Genomic DNA, 11,531 nt, shown 5'->3' on the forward strand with positions numbered 1-11,531 from the left:
AATGGTGGTCAAAATCCCATTTCCTATTCTGAGAGTTGAGTAATAATTAATGTTCACTGTAAATCATATATAACATTTTAATAAAAGCTAGAGTTGTAAATGGATTTTATTTTTTCTCAACTTAATATTTACTGATTGCCATTAGGACTAGTCCTAAACAATATTTAATTTTTAAACAATTTTTCTTTTCAAAATAATACTTAAAAGAGCCGTGCGTGGTGGTGCACGCTTGTTACCTCAGCATTTGGGAGGCTAAGACAGGAGGATTGCACAGGTTCAAAGCCAGCCTCAGCTACTTAGTGAGACCTGTTTCCAAATAAAGTATAAAATGGGTCTGGGAGTATAGCCCGGAGGTAGAAAGCCCCTGGGTTCCACTGTCAGTACCACACACACATAATAAAATAAAATAAAAATAAAAAAATAAACTATAGATGTTAAGAGTTGTGCTTACTTCTTATATAAGACTCCAAAGAGTGGTTTAAACAGGGGATGGGCAGCCGGGCATAATGGTGCATGCTTATAATAGCATTTGGGAGGCAGAGTCAGGAGAATCATAGTTTGAGGACAGCCTCAGCTACTTAGTGAGACCCTTTGCAACTCTGTGAGACCCTGTTTGCAAATAAAGTATAAAAATAGGTCTGAGGGTGTAGCCCAGAGGTAGAAAAGTTCCTGGGTTCCAACCCCAGTATCACACACACACACACACACACACACACACACACACACACACACACACACAAAAGCAATAAAAAATAGGACTGGGAGTATAGCTTGGAGGTAGAATGCCCAGTACTGCCGCCCCCAAAGGATGGTGTATGTGAGCACGCTTGTGTACATTGCTGGGGACTAAACCCAAACGCATTCTACCTCTGAATTATACTCTCAAACTGATTTTATATTTTTAATTTGGAAACAGAGTCTTGCTAAGTTGCTGACAGCCTCCCGAAACTGCTGAGGCTGTCCTTGTTCCTGTGATTTTCCTATCTTAGCTTCCCAAGTACTGGGATTACAAGCATGCACCAACACGCCCAGCTATGGAATGGATACCTTTAGAGATAACGTGGAAGTATTTCAACTACACATTCAGGTAAGTATTTCTGGGAATAATTCAGAAGAATTATTTGAACTTGTTTATAAGCTAAACATGTCTATTTAGAGGAGGTGCTATTTTAGAAAAAAATTAGTCATAACTAGACTCACCTTTGTTGTGTCATGTGCATTCAATATGCCTTCTACAATGTCAGAGAGATCCATATGTAACTCCTTGAAAGCAACAACCCAAAATAGTAATTAGAAAAGAGTAAGGAAATAGAATTTTTATTATTCAGTAGCTAATGTATATAATGTATATTGGTCGAGCATTTTTTAAATTATCATGAAAGACTGTCATATTGCTTTAAAAAAGACAATTTTCCTGTTGTTTCATTCTTATTTTATGCGATAAGATTTTTAATCTTTACAAGCCAAACTCTCTTCCCAATTTTGCATGTTTAGCTATGAATATTCTGAGTGGCATAATGTAGCAACTAAAAGCATTAATAAATGCTTTTCTCTCTCTTAAATGGTTCACTCCATTTTCCTATTGAAAGTATATGTGAAATAAAAGGTAAACAATCAAAGCTTACAGGAATATCATCAGTGCGGTTGTCCTTCCAGACCTCTAAAAGTGCAACCACCATGTCTCTCAGTTCAACCCTGGAGAGAACTCCATCTCGGTCAACATCAAATACTTTGAAGCAAACTAATGAAAAAGAAAAGTATGGGGGAGAATTATTTTTATACTCTGGAGTACAATACGTTTAGTTTTACAATTACTTATTTTTTTAAGCAAGTATATTATGAAGTAGTTCTCATTAGTAGCAGACTATTATATATATATATATATATATATATATATATTTCATTTTTGGAACTTGTAAAAATTTATGCATCAACTTCATGAATCTACCTCTATACCATTACCCAGGTTAGAGAGACCTATCAGTCAAATTTAGAGCTAAGTTCCTTAAAAAATGGGAAGAAGCCGGGCATGGTGGCGTACGCTTGTAATCCCCTCGCTTGGGAGGTGGAGACAGGAGGATCACGCAGGTTCCAAGGCAGCCTCTCTAGCTTAAAAGAAAGACCCTGTTTCAAAAAAAAAAAAAAAAAAAAAAGGTCTGGGAGTGTAGCCCGGAGGCAGAAGTGTTTCCAGGAACCCCAATACCACCAAAAAAAAAGAAAGAAAGAAAGAAAGAAAGAAAGAAAGAAAGAAAGAAAGAAAGAAAGAAAGAAAGGAAAGGAAAGGAAAGGAATAAGTCAATATACTATAGATATTATAATTACTAGCTTACAAGTAATGCAAGTCCTTAAGTTAATTTTCTTTCTTTTCTTCTTTTCCTTTGTTCATAGTACTAGAGAGTGAACCCAGGGCCTTAGGCATATTAAGCAAGCACTCTAATCTGCACTACATCCCCAACTCCCTTAGGTTAGTTTCTTTCTTTCTTCCTTTCTTTCTTTCTTTTTGGGGAGGGGGATACTAGGAATGGAACCCAGGAGCATTCTACCTCTGAGCTATACTCACAGCCCTATTTTTTATTCTTTATTTTGAAACAGAGTCTCACTGATTTGCAAAGGGCCTAAGTGGAGCCCTTTTTTATTTTTTTAAGTCAATAACTTTTATTGTCAAAAACTTATTTTATAGAAAAAGAATGTAGGAAATGAGTAGTTAAAAAAAAAAATCCAGGATCATGTCATTCTATTTACAGGTGGAAGCCGGGCTCTTACATCAGGCACAGCAGCTGCACTTGTCTGATGCCTCTTTGCGGATGCAGCCCTGGGACACTTGGCACGGCCCGCTGGGCAGCAGGAGCAGCAGCTCTTCTTGCAGGAGGTGCATCTGCACTCTGCATTTGCAGGAGCCACCGGTGGCACAGGAGCAGTTGGGATCCATGGCAAGTCGAAGCGGTGGCTGTGTACCTGGGCCGGGAGGGTGGGGGCGGCTCCCCGAAGGCGGCTGAGGCTGTCCTCAAACCATGATTCTCTTGTCTCAGCCTCCCAAATGCTGGGATTACAAGCATGTGCCACCACACCCGGCCTAAGTTAATTTCTAATACTCAAAACTGATTATTGGGCCGGGGAGGCTGAGACAGGAGGATAGCAATTCGGGATAGCCTCAGCTACTTAGTGAGGCCCACTGCAACTCAGTGAGACCTGTTTCAAAATAAAGAATAAAAAATAGGGCTAGGGTGTAGCTGGAAGGTAGAGTGACCCTGGGTTCCATCCCCAGTACAGAGGGGAAAAAAATCTGATTATTGTTACAGAGTTGCTTCATTTATGCTTAAATTACCTCATTTACAGTGAGAACCAGTCATGACAAGCTAATGTAAAGGCAGCCTGCTTCCACTTCTCCGATGCAACAAATACACATTCAATTACTTTGTCAAGGACAATTTCAACTCTTCAAACTTCATATAAAATATTCTAAGAATTGGAAATTTAGCATTTGGCTAATTAACTCCAAATGAACCACTCTAGTTTGTTAACTTCCATTAGTTCAAGAGCAAAACAAAAAATTTAAAAGCTTTAGCTTTCTTTCCATGCTGATAATGCTTCCGCAAATATGGTGAATGTTCTGAAAACCCGTCGGACATTCTACAGGAAGTGTAGCCAACATCAATCCATTAGTACATCAGGGGCAAGGATTTCCTGCATGTACAGGGAAAACGACTTTAAGACAGGAAGCAGAGTGGCTGTGGTGGGCAGATTGAGCCAATAATTTGGAAAAAGGACAAAACTACAGAGAAGATTGTGCTGAGGTGTAAGTGTGTTGAGCACAACTGCGACTCTAAGAGAATGCTGGCTATCAAGAGAGGCAAGCAGAGATGAGCATGGTGGCGCACACCTGTAACCCCAGTACTTGGGAGGCTGAGACTAGAGGATTGCTGGTTTGCAGCCAGCCTCAGCTACTTAGTGAGGCCCTCCACAACTTAATGAGACCCTGTTTCCAAATAAAGAATAAAAAATAAGCCGGGCGTGGTGGCGCACGCTTGTAATCCCAGCATTCGGGAGGCTGAGACCTAGAGGATTGCAGTTCGAGGACAGCCTCAGCTACTACTTAGTGAGGCCCTCTGCAACTTAGTGAGACCCGGTTACAAAATAAAGAATAAAAAATAGGGCGGGAAGTGTAGCTCGGAGGTCAAATGCCCCTGGGTTCCTTCCCCATACCTGAAAAAAAAAAAAAAGAATAAAAAATAGGGCTGGGGGTATAGTTTGGAGGTAGAATATCCCTGGGTTCAATCCCCAGTATTGTTAAAAAAAAATTATATATATATATATATGGTTGGGGATGTAGTTCAGAGTTAGAATGTCCCTGAGATCAATCCCCAGGTCTGAGAGGGAGGGAGGAGGAGGGGAGAAAGGGGCTGGTGGTATAACGTGTAGCTCAGAGATAGAATGCTTCCGGGCTCAATCTCCAGAAATAAGTAAAAAACATAAAAGAGAGGCAAGCATTCTGAACTGCAAGGAGATAAGAAGAGAAAGGGCCAAGTAATCCAGTTCTAATCTTCATCTTTGTTTTATTATGAAGACTATAAAATTGAGGTTAGATCACTTAAAAAAAAAAACAACTTTTAAAGGCAATAATTAACCTCAAATAAGAAGCAGAGATTTCAGCTTCCCTATTTAATATTAATTTCAACAAAAAATAATTTATTATAGAGCCAGCTTGGAATATATCCTATATCAGTAGGAAATAAAAAAAGAAATCTGAATTTTGAAGATTAAAAATTATGTTTCATACAACCCCATAATAGAATAATTATGGTATTAAATCAATTGGGTACATCATAGTATATTATACATAGGATAAAAAATATCAATGTAACACCCAAAATAGGCAACATTTTTTAAGCTTTATTTTATTTTATTTATTTTTTGGTTGTACTGGGGTTCCTGAAAACGCTTCTATCTCCGGGCTACACTCCCAGACCTATTTTTTATATTTTTATTTGGAAACAGGGTCTCTTAAGCCATTGAGGCTGGCTTTGAACCTGTGCAATCCTTCTGTCTCCGCCTCCCAAGCGTGGGGACAACAAGCGTGCGCCACCACGCCCGGCTTTGAAGCTTTTAGAAAGACAAAACAACCCCAGTAAATATATTTGAGTTAAATTCCCAATAAATGTAAGCTACTGCATTTTCTCAAATATCATTAAGATTTAATAATGCAATGTATTTTTTACAAATTATGCTATAACATTTTAGCTACATTAAAAAGACCATTTTAGTATTTAATAAAATTATACTCTGACTAGAAATAAAATATTTCTCAAATGCTTAAAACTTTCATTTGCCATTAATTAAAAATTCTTCAGAAAAATACCATTATTAACACCAAAGATTCCCAACTGCTCCCCAGTAAAGACAAACAACTACTTCCTTAGCCTGACCTCAGTAAAATTTCAATATGAGATTAGTTATATGCCAACATGGCAATTATGAAAACTCAAGCCTTAATCCACAGATGATCTTACATGGATGAAAGCTGATTTCCTCTATATATAGTTTGCAATATTTCTGACACTCTTTTATCACACTTACATTTTTGTCTTTCAGCCAAGGGTCCCCTGCAACAGGCTGATAACCCACAAGATATCTCCTTAAAATCTATGTGATTGTCACGATTTTCATCAAAAGCATTAAACAAACCTATAAAACAGAAAACAATACCATAAATCACAACCAGAAAACATCCTAATGTTAATACTGGCATGTTTATGAGAGGGAAAAAATTCTTTCCAATAAACTGGCAGAATTAAAAAAACTATTTATCACTATCTTCCAATGTCTCAGAAATTCTTTTTCTTTTCACACAATTGTAACTGAAACATGATCCTAGCAAAAAAATGTATTACAATCTTTTAGTGTTTACATCTCTCTATACCTCTCAGATCACTCCTGTAATTCCAGTATTTGGGAGTCTGAGACAGGAAGATTGCAGGTTTGAGAACAGTCTCAGCAAGTAGGAGACTCTCATCATCCTAATGAGACTCAGTTTCAAAATAAAAATAAAAATAGCACTGGGGATATAGCATAAGGCAGAATGCCCCTGTGTTCAATCCGCAGTACCTTACCACCCCCCCCCCACACACACACCCACTCAAAACAGCTGTGCGTGGTGGCGCACGCTTGTAATCCCGTGCTTGGGAGGCTGAGACTGGAGGATCGCACAGGTTCAAAGCCAGCATCAGCTGGTTTAAGAGACCCTGTTTCCAAATAAAATATAAAAATAGGTCTGGGAGTGTAGCCCAGAGGTAAAAGGCCCCTGGGTTCCATCCCCAGTACCACACACACACACACACACAAAACCCCCCCACAAAACGCAAAAATTAAACAAAGATATATCATAGTATAGTTAATAAGTTCCCATAAAATTGTTACAAAAGCAAAGACAATTTCACTATACTAAAACAAAGTCTCTACTACAGCAAATTCTTTGTATCACTTAATCATTTACACATTAATGTTTTAAATTCCAGAAATGAAAAGGAATCTATAATCAAATCTGGTGTTTTTAAACTTTCATAAAATGGTAATAGAATATTTTGTTTTTAAATGGAATTATGTGTCAATCTACAATTCTAAAAAGGTAAAAATATAATTGCACTGTTAAAGTAGGTGGAAACCCAGAGTGCTATCTGCTCTGGCTTCCCTAATGAGTATTTCTGATGTACCCTAGGTAATTGGAAAGAACAGATCATATATCCCAAGAAACCAAATGTGTCCTCAGTTTAAAGATTAGAAAACTAAAGCTTAGTGGAAGGTAAGTGAAAGACCAAAAGTAACTTTAAAATTTTCAGAAATGGACTGGGATTTAAGTTGGTGGTAGGGCATAGTAATATGTGCAAGGTCCTGGGTTTGATATCTAACACTGAAAAAAAAATCTCAACCAGCAAAACCCAAGCATTCAGATTTCAAATATAATTCATTCATATTTACTCTTTGTATTTTTTTAAGCAATACTGGGGTTGAACCCAGTGCATTCTACCTCTGAGCTACACCCCCAGCCCTATTTTTAGCACTTTATTTTAAAACAGGGTCTCACTGAGTTACAGAGGGCTTCACTTAGTAGCTACGGCTGGCTTCGAACCTGTGATCCTCCTTGTCTCAGCCTCCCAAGTACTGGGATTACAAGTGTACGCCAACATGCCCGCTCCCCAGCCCTATATTTTATTCTTTATTTTCAAACAGGGTCTCACTAAATTGCAGAGAGCCTAACTATGAATAGCTGAGGCTGGCCATGAACCTGTGATCCTCCTGTCTCTGCCTCCCAAGTGCGGGGATTACAAGCGTGCGCCACCACGCCCGGCTTTTTATTTTCATTTTTAAAGTCACAGTAATAAGTCTGGAGCTGGATTAGACCTGAGAGATGTTCTAGTCTAGTAGTCTTGTGTGTGTGTGTGTGTGTGTGTGTGTGTGTGTGTGAATTAAACAGAATGTTGCACATGCTAGGGAAGTGCTCTACCAATGAGCTGCATTTCCAATCTTAGTCTAGCAGTTTCTTATTCTTTTTTTTTCTTTTCTTTTCTTCTTCTTTTTTTTCCTCCCCAGTACTGGAGATGGAGCCCAGGGGCATTCTACCTCCGAGCTACATCCACATCCCTATTTTTTGGTCTTTTTATTTTTTATTTTTTGAAACAGAGTCTCACTGAGTTGCAAAGGGCCTCGCTAAGTAGCTGAGGCTGTCCACAAACCATGATCTTCCTGTCTCAGCCTCCCGAACGCTGGGATTACAAGAGTGCACCACCACACCTGGCTTAGTTTCTTATTCTTATTATGGAAGGGTTGGGGAATATAGTAGTGAAATCTTACATGAAAGAAAAAAGCAGAGACACCCAAGATAGAGAAGAGGGAGCACCACCACCCCAAATGTGCACTATCTGCTAACACAGCTTACTAGGGTACAATTTAATAACCACTGACTTGGTCAAACTCATTTTATTTTTTGTGGTACTGGAGATTGAGGGATTCTACTGAGCTACACCCCTAGTCCTATTTTAATTTTATTTGGAAACAGGGTTTCACTAGGTTGATTAGAATCTCACTGCTTCTTGAGGCTGTCCTCGAACCTGAGATCCTCCTGTCTCAGCCTTCCAAGGACTGGGATTACAAGCATGTGCCACTACTGTCAAACTCATTTTATACACAATAATATTTTGGCATAGAAAGCTAAACTAATTTTTGCAAGGAAACACAAGGAGAATATTAAGTTCAAAACTACAATCTTAAACTAGGTATGGTGGTGCACGCTTATAATCCCAGCATTCTGGAGGCTGAGACTGCAGGATCGCGGTTCACAGACAGCCTCAGCTACTTAGTGAGGCCCTCTGCAACTTAGTGAGACCCTGTTTCAAAATAAAGAATAAAAAATAGGGCTGGGGGTGTAGCTCAGAGGTCGAATGCCCCTGGGTTCTATTCCCAGACCCACAAAGGGGGGGGGGGGACTACAATCTTAATTTCCATCTTAGTTTCTCCCAAAACACTATACTATACACAAAAACCTTGAAAACCTACAAGAATATAACCCTTTAGAGTTAAAATGTGTTGGTTAGAAATAAAAGATGGGAACCGAGCAGGGTGAGGCATGCCTGCAATCCCAGTACTGGGAGACTAAGACAGGAGGATCAAATGTTTGCAGCCAGTACACAATAATTTAGTGAGACCTTGTTTCAATATAAAAAATAAGTTGGGCATGGTGGCAAACACTTGTAATCCCGGTACTTGGGAGGCTTAGATAGGAGAATCTCAGTATGCAGCCAGCCTCACCTACTTAGTGAGGCCCTCCACAACTTAGTGAGACCCTACTTCAAAATAAAAAATAATTATCAGTACTTGGGAAGCTGAGACAGGAGGATTGTAGGTTCAAAGTCAGCCTCAGCTGTTTAGTGAGACTCTCAGAAACTTAGTGAGACCCTGTTTCCTGCTGGGCGTGGTGGCGCACGCTTGTAATCCCCGCGCTTGGGAGGCGGAGACAGGAGGATCGTGCAGGTTCGAAGCCAGCCTCACTGGCTTAAGAGACCCTGTTTCCAAATAAAAATATAAAACAGGTCTGGGAGTGTAGCCCAGAGATAGAAGGGTTTCCAGGAACCCCAGTACCACCAGAGAGAGAGAGAGAGATGAGAGAGAGAGAGAGAGAGAGAGAGAGAAAGAGAGAGAGAGACAGAGACAGACACCCTGTTTCCAATAAAATATAAAATAGGTCTGGAGGTGTAGCCAGGAGGTAGTGGGAAGCCCTTGGGTTTCCCCAATACACCCCCTACACACAAAAAAATAAAAAACGGCTGGAGGTATAGCTTGGAGTAGAAAGCCCCTCGTTCTATTTCCAGTACTGCAAAAAAAAAAAAAAAAAAAAAAAGAAAAAGAAAAAGAAAAAGAGAAAGAAAGAAAGAAAGAAAGAAAGAAAGAAAGAAAGAAAGAAAGAAAGAAAGAAAGGCTGGGGGTGTTACTCAGTGGTAGAACACCCTGGGTTAATCCTCTGTACCAAAAAAGAAAAAAGAAAAAAAAAAGAAGAGGAGGAGGAGAAATAAGAGATGGGTTCCTCAGGAAATTTACTAATGAACATTAACAGAAAATGGAATGATTCCTACCTTCACTTAGCGATGGACGAATAGGTGGTGAAACCAATGGACCAAAGGTCTCTAAGTCAAACCGTCCAGTTCGAGATTGAGCCTTCAGCAACCAATAGCGTTTCTCGAGATCAATGATGTCTGATTCCTCCACTGAGAGTCAAATCAAACAAGATTATGAAACTTCAGCATGCTCTTCTTGGCAATTAATACCTTCTGATAATATTTCTCCTAGGATATATTGTTATTTCTCAATTTAATAACTAAAAATAATTATTATCAAAACAACACTGTGCTGGTTGTGGTAGTACACACTTGTAATCCCAGCATTTGGAAGACTGAAACAGAAAGATCCAGGTTCTCGGACAGCCTCAGCTACTTAATGAGGTTCTTTGCAACTTGGTGAGACCCTATTTCAAAATAAAGAATACAAAATAGGGGTAAGGGTGTAGCTCAGAAGTAGAATGTCCCTGGGTTCCATCCCCAGTACCACACACACACACACACAAAACAGAATATTGAAATATAAATTATTATGTCTAAGCTGGGCGTGGTGGCGCACGCTTGTAATACCAGCTCTTGGGAGGCTGAGACAGGAGGATTGCGCAGGTTCAAAGCCAACTTCAGCTACTTAGTGAGGCTCTCAGCAACTTAGTGAGACCTTGTTTCCAAATGAATTATAAAATAAGGCTGGAATGTAGCCCGGAGGTAGAAAGCCCCTGAGTTCTACCTCATAGTACCACAAAAATAAAAAATAAAAAATAAATTATTATATCTAACATGGTAAAAAAATTAAATAAAAAAGCAAGAGGCTTTAAAATAACAAAAACTATAATTTTCCATTAACTAGGCTGCTTAAATCTAATACAACACGTAATATACAACTTGAGCCATTTCTTTTGGGTTTTCCACACTTTTATCTGTTTTCATTTTTGTTAATTTTCAACCTCTATCTTGAAATTAAAGTCTCTCTCTATATCTCCTTTCCTGGTGAGACTATAAACACAACAGTAGGACCCATGTTGGATTTATCCTGTGCATATGGTGGCTGACTTATACACTTAGTACTTATTGAATAGACGGAAAAATAAATGTAAAGAATAGTATAAGTAACAAAATCAATAAATGACATAGAGCCGGTGTGGTGGTGCACACTTGTAATCCCAGCATTTGGGAGGCTGAGACAGGAGGATCACGGTTCAAGGACAGCCTCAGCTACTATTTAGTAAAGCCCTTTACAACTCAGTGAGACCCTGTTTCAAAATACAGAATAAAAGCCAGGCTTGGTGGCGCACCCTTGTAATCCCCGTGCTTGGGAGGCAGAGACAGGAGGATCGCGCAGGTTCGAAGCCAGCCGCGCTGGCGTAAGAGACCCTGTTTCCAAATAAAATATAAAAGGGCTTCCAGGAACCCCAGTACCACCAAAAACAAAAGAAAACAAAACAAAAAAAACCACAGAATAAAAAATAGGGTTAGAGGTATAGCTCACAGGTAGAATGCCCTTGGGTTCCATCCCCAGTGACACACACACACACACACACACACACACACACGGAGACATAGAAAGACATAGAAGATGGAGTAGAACTGAAAGCATGAACATGAGTATTTCTCTTCACTCATCAGAAGCTATACCAAAACCCAAGCACATTCCAAACATTACATTTCAGATGTTTTTCCCCCTCCAAGGAATTAAAAATAAAACTTAGCTAATACATACAAGGTATTTATTCTTAAAAATATATGGCAAACAACATGATCCTGCTAAAATATAAATCTGGGAATACCCCATTCTAGTCAGATTTGTCCTCCTGGCATAAATGACTAGAAAACAAAATATGTAAATCCATTATTTCTAGAAATTAGAGAAAAAGCAGTGCAGAACTGTGACGACTCAGACAAAGGAAGCTAAGGTGGGCGCTTCCCCGCCCT

At 39.3% G+C, this 11,531-nt stretch overlaps 1 protein-coding gene and 1 pseudogene across 2 annotated transcripts in view; both read right to left on the minus strand.

Moving 5' to 3' along the window:
* USP32 (ubiquitin specific peptidase 32) overlaps positions 1–11,531 on the minus strand; it is a gene marked incomplete at both ends in the record, with an annotated part of 179,685 nt that overhangs the window by 75,733 nt on the left and 92,421 nt on the right. Inside the window, 4 exons of the mRNA XM_080712815.1 lie at positions 1,201–1,263; positions 1,626–1,741; positions 5,575–5,682; positions 9,621–9,752. Coding sequence (XP_080568941.1) covers positions 1,201–1,263; positions 1,626–1,741; positions 5,575–5,682; positions 9,621–9,752 — 419 coding nt within the window. The remainder of the gene's footprint in view (positions 1–1,200; positions 1,264–1,625; positions 1,742–5,574; positions 5,683–9,620; positions 9,753–11,531) is intronic.
* Positions 2,765–2,929, minus strand: LOC308275313 (annotated as a pseudogene). Its single transcript has one exon. The product of its transcript is annotated as an uncharacterized misc_RNA (transcript).

The sequence above is a fragment of the Muscardinus avellanarius genome, assembly GCF_963383645.1.
Source record: "Muscardinus avellanarius genome assembly, chromosome: 16".
In the NCBI taxonomy this organism is placed as follows: Eukaryota; Metazoa; Chordata; class Mammalia; order Rodentia; family Gliridae; genus Muscardinus; species Muscardinus avellanarius.